General features: G+C 39.2%; 1 protein-coding gene and 1 non-coding gene across 2 annotated transcripts in view; both read left to right on the forward strand.

Annotated features, from left to right (window-relative positions):
- LOC112408889 (transcription initiation factor TFIID subunit 1-like) overlaps nucleotides 1-13404 on the forward strand; it is a gene marked incomplete at its 5' end in the record, with an annotated part of 51526 nt that overhangs the window by 4837 nt on the left and 33285 nt on the right. Inside the window, 4 exons of the mRNA XM_024758735.1 lie at nucleotides 2715-2782; nucleotides 3866-3988; nucleotides 5769-5861; nucleotides 5940-6024. Of these exons, the coding sequence (XP_024614503.1) occupies nucleotides 2715-2782; nucleotides 3866-3988; nucleotides 5769-5861; nucleotides 5940-6024 (369 nt within the window). The remainder of the gene's footprint in view (nucleotides 1-2714; nucleotides 2783-3865; nucleotides 3989-5768; nucleotides 5862-5939; nucleotides 6025-13404) is intronic.
- On the forward strand, nucleotides 8872-8978 carry LOC112408890 (U6 spliceosomal RNA). The gene has a single exon (XR_003005030.1). It is a non-coding gene; the product is annotated as a U6 spliceosomal RNA (small nuclear RNA).

Raw genomic sequence — 13404 nt, forward strand, 5'->3', positions numbered from 1 at the left:
GCTGCTCCGCGGCACGCGGGGTCCTCCCGGACAGGGGCATGAACCCGTGTCCCCTGCATTGGCAGGCGGACTGTCAACAACTGCGCCACCAGAGAAGCCCCTAGACAACTTATTTAACCTCTCATAGCCTCTTCAGTTTTCTTACCTGTACACATGGGACAATAGTAGTACCTAGATTTTAATACGTTTCACAAGCAGGCCTGACCCATTTATCTAGTCTCATCTAGAGACTGGCTCCCAGACCTACTATAGATAGAGACTCTGGCTATGCTCAGTGTTGTATTTAACTAAATATCCTATACCATGTCTTTGTACAGTCTTTGCCCTTTGTCTGCAGAGTGCCCTTTATTCCATTTCCATTCATATTTCCAGACCAACTCATATCATCTCTTCATAAAGACTTATTCACATTGCCCAAAGTACCCATTTTTTCAATCCTCTGTGCCCCCCTAACACAATTAAATCAAGTTTTATAGCTCTTATGTGTTATATATAATTGTTCATATATCTGATTTTCCCATCACTTTGTGACGTCCTAGAGAGACTATTCATCTTTGTATTCCGAGGGCGTAGCAGAGTACCAGACACATACAAAGGAATAATAAATTTATTAGTCCCAACTGTCATTCAAGGTGACGAGGATAAATGCGTAAACAAAAATCAGCTTGGAAGGGGAATGGGAAGGTAAGAGTTGACTTTGGAAATACAGAGCTTGAGGTACTTGTGGGTCATTTAGGTGGCAGTGTTCGTAAAAATTTGGAAATCTAAGTTATGACTTTCTCCACATCCCCCTCTAACTCAAAATCTTCCTTCTTCCTCATACCCAAATGCTGATAATAGTGATAACAGTAGTAGTGCCACCATTGCTAGTATTGCTGTCCATCTAGTTGTACAACCTAGAAATGTTGGCCATTGTTATTCCACTCTCCCTGCCCTATACTCATAGATCACTAAGTTGCATAAATTGTACCTTCTAAATTTTGCTGGAATACATCCCCTTCCTTTTGGTCTCCATTGCTACTATCTTAGTTGAAGCCCTTGTCGTCTCTTGTTTGACCTCTTGCAATAGCTTCCAGACTTTCTCTCTGCTGCTTGCCTTATTAATTCTTCACACTGTTGACAGGGTATTTTTTTCTGATACACAAATTTGAAAAATTACTCTCTAGCTTAAAATCTCCAGTGCCTTTGTATCTCCTATGAGACCATTGTAATATGTCCCTTCTTGCCTTTCCAAGTTCCATTTCCTATTTCTCCTCCACACATACCTACCTGTATTCCAGTTGTACCAAACTACTTGTGATTCCTGTTGTGAAACGTATTGTTTCGTGTTTCCATGAATTTGCTTACTTAACATGTTTTTGCATACTTTTTCCTCTCTCTGGAATGTTTTTCAATCCTACTGTCTACCTGATAGACTTCTCTTGTTTAATAACACTGCTCGATTGTCATTCACAACAAGCCTTCCCTACTCCTCCCTGGTACTCAGATTTAATTGTTGTAAAACAACTTAAAACACGTTGCAACCCCTCCACAGTTCATAGTAATCAGTGTATTCCTCTATTTGCACTTACACTCACTTTTTTAAAACTTTATTATGGAAATTGTTAGGCATATACAGAAGTAGAGAGAAAGTAAATAAACTTCAGTGCACCTATTCACCCAGTTCCACAATCACCAGCATATATGGCCAGTCTTGTTCATTGTTTAGCCTGTATTTCCAGACGTCGTATCATTTCATCTGTAGATACTTAAAGCACTTACACCCTGTCGTGCAATGTTTTATTTTCATATCATTTTCTTTGACTAAACCAAGAACTCTCTAAGGTAGGGACTGTGTCTTATTTTCCCTTTATTCTCAATATTGAACACATCACAGACAGTCATTAAACAGTTGTTGAATGAATAAACAAATCCCTGTTAATAAATTAATAAGTAGTTGAGAAAAGAGCTGAGTTTTAGGCTCTGGGGAGCACTTACACGAAAGAATTGACAGAGGAAGATAAGAAAGTATACTGAAAGGAAGTAGCCAGAATTACTGTTTTTTTACATGAAAATGTTTTCACTATCCCTATGATGAGCTTAAATTAGGGTAATAAGCAGGGAATGTAGGAGATAGTTGGAGGATTCTGTGAAGCTCTTGTTATGGATTTCAGGGAAACTAAAGTAATAGTCTGAGGTGGGGTGGAGATTCTTTTCTGACAAAGGCTTTGGATTAGCCGTATGTTGGGTGGGCATCACAAACCATGAGTTCTGCAAACAAAAATTGCAGTCACAAATTTTGTATGCCGAGTCTGGAAAAATTATAAATCATTCATTGGTCTCCTTAGCCATCCTTAAACAAATTGTCATTCCCCATCCATAGTTTTATTTTCAAGGTATTAAAGGCAGCAGTATCGACAGTAGTACCGCTATGTATGGATATACACAAATAAGGGAGAGAGTTAAAATTAGTTTATTCATCCATATTGTGCATCTGCTATGTGTTAGGCACTGAAAAATGGAGATAAGACTGATACATCTGTCTAACCCAGCAGCTAGGCTGGTGCCTGGCACATATTAGGTGATTAAGTAAATGCGTTAAAAGTCTGGAGAGGTGTTGGTAGCTCTTGCCTCCCCCCCCCTTTTTTTTTTTTTTTTTTTTATGTGCCACCAGGGAAGCCCTTGCCTCCCATTTTTAGTGGTCCCATCTCTTTTAATGTTCCTCTGTAATCTAGGGCCGAAGCACTCATTGACCCAGATCTCTCAATCCATGCTGGATCTCTGTGATGAAAAACTTAAAGAGGTAAGACATTTAAAATGAGAGAAAAGCAGTAGAATGAAGCTGGCAGGTACCAGTATTGAGGAAGTAGGGAATGTAACAGAAGGAAGAGTAATGAGGGAGTAGCAGGTCTTTTGTACGTTTGAGTCTGGAGGGGACCTTAGAAATCATGTAGTCTAATCCCTCCCTTTTGTAGATGGAAAGACTGAGGTCCACAGAAGAAACTAATTTGTCTTGGGCATCATGGCTATTAAATAGTAGGGCTGCAATTAAAATATAAAATCCATATAACTCTTAGGAAATTGACTTCCCAGGAAGTCAGCTGAAGCTAAGAGACTGTTTTGGCAGGGAGAAATTTTAATTTTTAAAAGATAATCTATCTGTATTTCATCTTCTTAACAACAAAAAAAAAATGGTACCTTAATAGGCTTAAAAAATATAAGTATGATGATGTTAATATTGTAGTAGAAATTTCATAAAAGAGGATAACCAAATGGCCAGTAAACATGAAAAGATTCTCAACTTGATTGATCATTGGGGAGATACAAATTTAAACCATGATTAGTTAGCACTGCATACCTCCCTTAGAAAGACTAAAATTTAAAGACTTAAAAAAACAAAAGACTGAGTTTTAGTGGATGAGGATATGGAGCAATTGACACACAAACTTTTTCCTAGTATAGTCTAAAATGAATTTGTTGGGTTAGATTCCCTTACACAAAAGTCACTACTCAACAATAATGTGTTCAGTGTTTTCAGCAATAGTTTTACGGCAAAAGCAGTCTAATATTAAAACTTAATTTGGTGAAGATGTTTTTGTTGTGGGACCTAAGCTATTGATGCCCAGGGATGTATATTTTTGATGATCTACAAGAATAGAAGATAGAATACCTAAAGGAATTGGTCAGTACATCTCTTTTGATCCTTTTATTGGAATATTATTTCTCTTATCTGGACTTTTTGTCTGGAACTGAATAGGCCACAGTTCAAAGTTAGACTTTTTGGGACAAGGGCAATAGACAACTGAACCTTAAATTATCCTTAATACTCTATGGTGATTATACCTCAGGGAAACCTCTGCCTTTCCTTTGCTTTGTTTCATGTTAGAAAGAAGACAAATTGGCTCGTTTAGAGAAAGCTATCAACCCCTTGCTGGATGATGATGACCAAGTGGCATTTTCTTTTATTCTGGACAACATTGTCACCCAGAAAATGATGGCAGTTCCAGATGTAAGTGGTCTGTGTGTTAAATATTGTGAGGATAATACAGGGGAGAGGAAAGGGTGAAAGGATGTGTGCATGTGTATGTTGGGGAGTCTGGAGTGTGGTGTTTGTCAATTCAAACTGGTATGTAATTTTAAAAAGAAACCATTTTGCTCTATGAGTGCATTATCATTGAAATCAAAGAGGCCAGGAATCTGTGATATAGAGGGGTTCTTTATACCTGTTGTTGACATTCAGTATTTTAATGCTCCTGAATAGCCCTGGAGAGAAGTTAGGATGCCAGCTAATGGGAGGTTTTGGATTTAGAGGTGCTTCTTAACAAATGAGAGTTTGATAATTACCCAGCATTCGTTGTCTTTTTTTTTTTTCTTTTCTTTTTTTTATTTATTTATTTTTGGTTGCGTTGGGTCTTTGCTGCTGCGCCTGGGCTTTCTCTAGTTGCGGTGAGCGGGGGCTACTCTTTGTTGCAGCATGCAGGCTTCTCATTGCAGTGGCTTCTCTTGTGGAGCACAGGCTCTAGGCGTGCGGGCTTCAGTAGTTGCGGCACACGGGCTCAGTAGTTGTGGCACGCAGGCCCTAGAGTGCAGGCTTGGTACTTGTGGCTCACGGGCTTAGTTGCTCCGAGGCATGTAGGATCTTCCCAGACCAGGGCTCAAACCCATGTCCCCTGCATTGGCAGGCAGATTCTTAACCACTGTGCCACCACGGAAGTCCTGCATTTGTTGTTTTTTGTTTCATTTTTTGTCTTGCAACTTTATGGCAGGGGTACCATGTTGATTCTTTGTATCATTTTGTAATGATCCTCCCTAGGAAATTCTGAACTGAGTTTCCTTTTGTGTTGTAGGCATATGTTGTGTATGCAGTAACGCTATAAACCAGCGGTCCCCAATCTTTCTGGCACCAGGGACCGGTTTCGTGGAAGACAATTTTTCCACGGATGGTGGGTGGGGGATGGGTTCGGGATGATTCAAGCACATTTATTGTGCATTTTATTTCTATTATTACATTGTAATGTATAATGAAATAATTACACAACTCACCATGATGCAGAATTAGTGGGAGGCCTGAGCTTGTTTTCACTTGCCACTCACTGATAGGGTTTTGATATGCGTCTGCAAGCAATTGATTTATTATGGTCTCTTGTGCAGTCAAACCTCTCTGCTAATTATCATTAATTATCATCTGCTAATCTGTATTTGCAGCCACTCCCCAGCGCTAGCATTATCACCTCAGCTCCACCTCAGATCATCAGGCATTAGATTCTCATAAGGAGCAGCAACCTAGATTCCTCACATGTGCCAGTTCCCAGTAGGGTTCACACTCCTGTGAGAATCTAATGCCACTGCTGATCTGACAGGAGTCTAGCTCAGGCGGTAATGGGAGCGATGGGGAACGGCTGTAAATACAGATGAAGCTTCACTCGCTCGCTCGCCTGCCCAGCACTCACCTCTTGTTTTGCGGCCCGGTTCCTAACAGGCCACAGGCTGGTACCGGTCCATGGCCCAAGGGTTGGGGACCCCTGCTATAAACCTTCTGCATGGGACAAGGGAATGAGAGATTTTAATTGTGAATATAGAGCAGGGGTCCTTACCCTACCAGGGCACATGAACCCATAAAGGAATCCCCTTAAATTATATGCAGAGTTTTGTATGATTATGTGTCTTTCTGGGAAAAGGGTCCATAGCTTTTGTCGGAGTCTTAAGAATATTTGTGACCCAGTGAAGTTGGAGAATCTCTGGTATAAAGAATGGTTTCCATTTAATTTCTCATGCTTTCTTTTTGCTAGTCTTGGCCATTTCATCACCCAGTTAATAAGAAGTTTGTTCCAGATTATTACAAAGTGATTGTCAGTCCAATGGATTTAGAGACCATACGTAAGGTGAGTGATTTGGTCTAAAATGTCTTTTGGGAATCAAGTAACTTTGTGTATCTGAGTTCCTGATTCTTTTAATTACAGAATATCTCCAAGCACAAGTATCAGAGTCGGGAGAGCTTTCTAGACGATGTCAACCTTATTCTGGCCAACAGTGTTAAATACAATGGTGGGTATTTCTCCTTTTTTACTCTTTCCATCAATATATCCATCCAACATTAGTTAGCATTATTAAAATTTAAGTGCATAAAGCAGCCTTGAGCCATGATAGCAGAATCAGTCATGTGACTTACTCTGCATTTTTTTTAAAACAGGCACGTACTTTAGTGTGTTCTGTAAAGTTTGCTAATAACGTTTAATGATGAAAAAACAACGTATATTTATTTTCTAAACTTTGGAAAGCACCAAAAAATGAGATGAGAATAAAAATCAAATGGATATTACTTTGGGCCATCACTGCTTTCCATGAGATGTAAAAACTCACCTATGCCCCAGGCCCTTAGATGGAGCTTAGGGAAATGTGTTAAATATAGACCATGGTGTGCTTCCTCAGAGCATGGAGTTTTTGCTCAATATATGAAATGATTGCATAATGTATCTCAGGTGCTGTGCTAGCTACTTAATCTACCAGTGGGAAAGACATCATTGTCCTCAGGTCAATGAAGAGAAACAGTTAAAATGCAGCTTGGCATGGGCTATATTAGAAGGATGTACAAAGTGCCCTAGAGGAGAGGAAGGAACACCTTCACCTAGGGAAGGCTTCATAAACAAGTTAATACAGTTAAGTTTTGAATGGCTCACTTAAGTAAACATCAGTTGAGCACCTAATATGTGCTGGCACTGATAGATGTTACAAATATAAAGTCAAATTAGATATGTTCTCTGCCTCCAAATTGGTTATAGTTTAGTTGGGGAAACAGAAAAGAAAAATTACAGAACTTAAGTATTATGCTAGATGCATTCACAGAGTGCCAAAGGAAAACAGGAACAGGATATCTAAGTCAGAGTGGGATTAGAGGAAGCTTTCTGGAAGAGAGTTTTCTTAAGCTGAGTTCTAAAGGATCAATGGAGTTTGCTAACCAAAAAACGAGGAGAAAGTGTTCTAGGCAGGGAGAACAGCAATATATGAAGGCACAGAGACCTGAAATTGCATCTTGGGTTTAAGAAACAAGTTACTGGGGTTGCAGTTAAGTGTACATGTTGATGGATGACTGGTTATATATAGAGAAGTAGACAGGTGTCAAATCATAAGAGGGCCTGGTGTATGCCATATGTCATACTTAAGAGCTTTTTACATTATCCTAAATGGAAAAACGTTGAAAGAATTAGGCAGCAAAATGACAATCCCAGATAACTCCTGAAGCAAAACAGAAGAGGGAGCTAAGGGCATTTGAGAGAATTGCCTAGCATACTGAGGTCTCAGCTAAAAATCCACCTGATTGTATGACTTTTCTCCACAATATTCAGGAACCCAAGTAGTGTGGCTGTTAAGTTTGCCAGATAGAAGGGACAGAGAATTAGAAAGAGGAGGTGACGGAGGGGACAACCAGAACGACAGATGAGGAAATGGGTATTCTGGGTTTAGAGAATAGAATATCATGGAGGAATGAAAGAACAGGGTAAGTTCAAGGAACTGTACTTGACTAGAACCTATATATTTCATTAAGAGAAGTGGTAGGAGGGCTTCCCTGGTGGCGCAGTGGTTGAGAATCCGCCTGCCAACGCAGGGGACACGGGTTCGATCCCTGGTCTGGGAAGATCCCACATGCCGTGGAACAACTAAGCCCATGCGCCACAACTACTGAGCCTGTGCTCTAGAGCCCGTGAGCCACAACTACTGAAGCCCACACGCCTAGAGCCCATGCTCCGCAACAAGAGAAGCCACTGCAGTGAGAAGCCCGCACACTGCAATGAAGAGTAGCCCCCACTCGCCGCAACTAGAGAAAAGCCCGTGTGCAGCAGCGAAGATCCAACACAGCCAAAAAGAAATAAATAAAATAAATTTTTTAAAAACGAGAGAAGTTGTAGGAGATGAGCCTTCCATTTTTGTTCCATCTGGGTTGCATTAAAAGAATCTGCGTTGTCCCTTGTGCCCTTCTTATTGCTGATTGGAAAGTGGAAATGACCTCTGTCAGGTCATTTATTTCTCCATTATTGGCTCCTGAAAACACCTAAAGCTAATCAGCCAAAATTCTGGTAATAGAAGTTGGCAGGCTCACAGGTGTCTAAAAATGAGTATAACAAGTAATAAGCAAGCAAGACTGTTACAGAGAGGATGCTTGGCCTGGTAATGGCTGCCTGAAGATAGAGGGCAGATTTATGAGGAGCTTATGTAAGGCAACAAGAAAAACCCAGAAGATGCTAATTGAAATGAGAAGAGGGCAGACGGACAAATCACAGAAGACAAAAATTAAATACCAAAAGAAAATGAATATTCAGTTGTACCTAGTAATCAAAGAAATGCAAATTGAAACAGACCATTTTTTTGTCTATTAAGATGAGCTCAATTTCTCTTTTTTTTTTTTCAATTTCTTTTTTAATGGAAGTATTCAAAATGCTAGTGAGACAGGTACTCTCACATGCTGTTGGCAGTGTAACATTGTTAGACATTTTTAGAAAGCTCTTTGACAGCATTGAGGCCTAAAAATCGTTAAGTGAACAGCCTTTATAGTCAGGTAGACTTGAATTTGAATATTGGCCCCACCACTTCATAGCACTGTGACTTTGGACAGGTAATTTAGACTCTGCTTTCTTTTCTGTAAAATGGGGAAAATAATAATACCCTCCTCAGAGGGCTATCGTGAGGATTAAATAAAATAATGCATGTAAGTGCTTAGCATGTGGTAGGATAATCTATCCTAATCAGAGGTACAGACAAAGCTGTTCATGGTAATGTCATTTATATTAATTAGAAATAACCTGAACGGTTAATGTAAAGGGAATGACTAGTTATTGTGCCACCTGTATGATGGATTGCTGTGTAAAGATTGAAAGCTTATTTTAAAAACTAATGACAGTGCTCACTTTGGCAGCACATATACTAAAATTGGAGCGATACAGTGAAGATTAGCATGGCCTGTGCACAAGAATGACACGCAAATTCATGAAGCGTTCTGTATTTTTTTGTTATAAAACAGAAACTAACACCATTGTAAAGCAATTATACTCCAATAAAGGTGTTAAAAAAAAAACAAGCTAATGACAAAAGTGCTTAGAATGTTAAGTGAGAAAAGCAGAACATAACTTTATGTCATCTCAGTTATGCTTTTAAGAAAAGATACATAGAAAAAAGACATGCTGGTGGTAAGTGATTATTTCTGAGGTGTAAGGTTACGGTTGTCTTCATTTTCATCTTTTGTATGTTTTCCACGTTTTCTACTGGTATGGAAGGCAGGAAACTCTTTCATGAGGAGGTGATTTTTGAGCTAAATTTTGAAGGATGACGATTATTGTAGCTAATTCTTTAGTGAGCACCTGCTGTGCCAAACAAATAGTCAAGTGGAGAAGGGTGGGGAAGAAGTTCCAGGTAGATAGTGCAAATGCTAAAAAGATAAGAGTGCCTTGGATAGGGCAGTGCAAATAGTTGAGTTTGGCTAGGGTGCAAAGTGGGAGCTAGTTTTGGTGTTAAGAGATTAGTTTTTAAAGTTAGATGGGGCCAAGTCATGAAAGGCCTAGTATGCCTTTAAAAGGACAGACCACCATAACAGGTATTTTAGTAAGATCGTTCTGGAAGCTATCTGAAGAATAGATAGGAGGGAAAATGAAATATGGAGACCAGTAAAGAAACTATTGGCAACAGTCCAAGTTAAAAGTACTGAGAGCTTGAACTAAGTTAAGTAGCAATAAGAATGGAAAGATGGGGACAGATGGTAGAGATATTGAGGAAGTAGGATTGATACCTTCATAAATGGTTGGAAGTTGAGGGTATGGGTAAAGGAGAGGGAGAATTCAAAATGATGCCAAGTACTCTTATGCTCTTGGTGAGAACATAAATCAGTACAAACTTTTTAGAGGACTATAAATGTGTATTCCCTTTGACGAAGCAAGTTCATCTCAAAGGAATACTCCACACAGGTTTGCAAAGGCATACGTACAAATGTACATATGTTTGTAATTGCAACATTGTTTGTAATTGCAAAGATATAGGAACATTCTAAATATCCAACAATAGGAAATTAGTTAAATTACAGTACATCTATATGATGGAATACTGTTTAGCCATCAGAATGGTAGATTAGCTAACAAATAAAGCTGTACCTAACATATGCTGATACCAAAATATATCCAAGATATGTACTCTTGAAAACTGGATCACTCAACAGTATTTACAGAAGGAGTTGCAAATTCAGATCCTGTGGAGGCCAGACAGGTAACATTTATATAAATGAGTAAAACAGGCTCAGTAGGAATGGATGAACTGGAGAGCACATCCCCCATCTAAAGGGCTCAGTCACTATTTTGTTCAATTGTTGACATAGAGTAAAATTACTAAAGGGAGAGGTGGAGGATAATCTTCACTTTATACCTTTTTGTACTTAGGTGTTTGAATTTTTTTAATTGAGCATGAAATACTTTTGTAATTAAAAATAAAGAAATTTCCATTTTTTGGAAGGATGGATAAGTCAGATGACATTCAGAATTCTGACTTGGGCAAACTGGTGGTGTCATTGACTAATACAGTTGTCCCTTGATATCTGCAGGGGATTGGTTCCATGACTCCCATGGATACCAAAATCTGCAGATGTTCAAGGCACTTACATAAAATGGCATAGTATTTGCATATAACCTACACACATCCTCCCATATACTTTAAATCATCTCTAGATTACCTACAATACCCAATACGATGTAAATGCTGTGTAAGTTATAAATACAATGTGAATAGTTGCCAGTGTGCAGAAAAATCAAGTTTTGCTCTTTGGAACTTTGTGGAATTTTTTTTTGCAAATATTTTCGACCTACAGTTGGTTGATTTCCATGGTTGCAAAACCTGTGGATACAGAGGGCTGACTATAATAGAAAATATAGGAGGAGTGGTTTTGGAGAAAAGTGGTAGAGTTCAATTTGGGCTATATTGTATTAAGGTAGGACATCCAAGTGAAGACTTTCAGTAGGTAGTTAGCTATATAGAGGTCCAAAGCTCAGAAGAGAAGTCTGTACTATTTGTACATATGGATATTTTTTTCAAATCATCAGCATATAAAGATACAAGTAGATGAGCTCAAATAGGGAGTAGGGTACATTCCTTGAACCCCCTGATGCTGTAGGTGAAATATGGTTGTATGTTTTTCAGACCATAGCTTTATCATACTACGAAAGTTGTATGTGACTCAAAAAAGTTAAGACCCACTGTTAAGAGAGAATGTAGGATGAGAATATACTCGACAAATACCAAATCAACATTTAAGGGATCAGGTGGAGAATACTGAGGAGTGACCAGAATGAAAGAAGGAAAACCAGAAGAGAGTAATGTCCTGGAAACCAAGAGAAGAGGAAAATGGCCAACAGGTCAAGTGCTACGGAGAAGACCAAAGAGAACGGTCATTAGAAGAGCTATTTCAGTGCAGTGGTAGAATCAAAAGCCAGACTACAGAGGATATAAATGAATAAGAATTAAGTAGAGACTGAAATTTGCCCGTGAAGGGAAGACGGAAGACTGTAATCAGTGTTTTGGAGGGGACGAAGGCAGTTGGACAGAGGGGATGTTTGTATAGGTGAAAGAGAAGAAAAATAAGAATATAAGATAGGATCCCTATGAGAATGGGAATGTAAACATTGAGAAAGTTTCTGCCCAGTAGCCTCTCATTTTCTCTGCAAAGTAGCAAATGGGGTCTTTTGCTAAGAGTGGGTGAGGTGGTGGGAGAGAGAATTTGAAGAGAAATGTAGATAAGGGTTTGAATTATCTCTTGTAGGAAATTTGAAAAGGAGCTGACTTAGAGACGTTTCAGAAATATTGAGCAGCCTTTGAGGGTCCAGCTGAAGTTGGAGATCATTCATCTTTATAACAGCATCAATTGGCACAGTTGGGTAACTTGTCAGTGCTCATCAAACCACATGAGGAAACAAGGCAGATGGTAGAATTGATTCAGGATTGGGATTTTGTTTTTGGATGTGTCGCAAAGATCGGGAATTGACAGTGTTAGCAAGAAAAAAAAAAGTTGATCGTTGAGCTTCTCAAACTTTGTCACCAAAGGTCCCTTTATAGCAGAGAATTATGACTACACAGCCTCTAGTTTGGGGGGAGTATCCCAAAGCAGCTCTACAAAAGCTTGAAGTTTCTTTGGCAATTCATGTTTTATCTTTTAAATTTATACTGATTTTGTATCAGGCGAAATCTCTTTGTACTTTAACATGTTTCAAATTTCTTACCAAATTATTTTATATCCTCCTCCTCCCCCACACTCACCTCCATCTTCAAGTAAAACTGCTGATGAAAGATAAATGACAGTGATCCTATAGCTTTCTTCAGTATACTGCTACACATTGCCTTAGTTTTTGAACTAAAGCCAGGAGAGGCTTGATAGAGACAGGAGTTAATGGGGATGCAAGTTTCCTTGAGATCAGAGAGAGAGAATGAAAAAACTAGACAGATACAAGGCTGTGATAAGGAAGTGTAGGATGTTGGCATTGAAACTTTCAGAGGTGAAGCAGTTTTTAGTAAAGACAACATTCTGGATATAGTCGTGGATATGTTTGGCTGGAGTGGAGGTGCGAACCATTGGCATGAGGATTTGCAAGGATTTTGGATGGGTGGTACATGTAAATGTTAGAGTAACCCACCATGATGGGGAGAGATTTGGAGCCAAGAAGATTGTGCCAGGTGTGCAAGTTCTTGGTGAATGTGAGTAGATTAATGATGGTGAGTAAAGGTGAAGAGCAAAGATCTCAGACTCAGGTGGCCTATAGGGGCCAGGCAAGTAATGTAAATGAGTGAGGTGGGCCAGGTGTGGATTGTGGTAAACTGGAAGAGTACATATTCCATCTAAAGAGGCTTGTACTTTACTACATCTGATTGTTTTCCTAAGGAGATGAGTATACAGTGTCACTAGGTATCTTAATTTTTCAGGAGAAGCTGAAAGTCTGGATTTTTGTGTGTATGACATTTCCCAATTTTTACATATTTGCAAATAGTTAAAAAAATTTTTTTAACTGTGCAAGCCAAATAAAAACATCTATCTGCAGGCCAAATCTGGCTCCAAGGCAGCTGGTTTTCAACCTCTGGCATAGTAGAGAACAAGCCTCAAAGTAGGAGGGATTTTTTTCTTTTCCCCAAGGGGAAGTAAATAATAATTTGGTAGTAGCAGTGGACAGCCTGGAACGTTGTCTTCCCCCCATCCTTAACCAGTGGGTGAGAGTGTAAGAAACCTCTGAATAGGGCTGTAAGGGTAAATGGTGTCATGAGATAAGAAATGTCACATTTTTTATACTAAAAGGACACCCATCATGGAGTTGAAGGCACATATGAGATGTTTCCTACCATCAGGTACTATACACAAAATAATACTTTTGTTTAAAACTGTGTTGGTTTGGCCAGATACGAACCTGCCTC

This window comes from Neophocaena asiaeorientalis, unplaced genomic scaffold (genome assembly GCF_003031525.2).
Source record: "Neophocaena asiaeorientalis asiaeorientalis breed wild unplaced genomic scaffold, Neophocaena_asiaeorientalis_V1.1 scaffold577, whole genome shotgun sequence".
In the NCBI taxonomy this organism is placed as follows: Eukaryota; Metazoa; Chordata; class Mammalia; order Artiodactyla; family Phocoenidae; genus Neophocaena; species Neophocaena asiaeorientalis.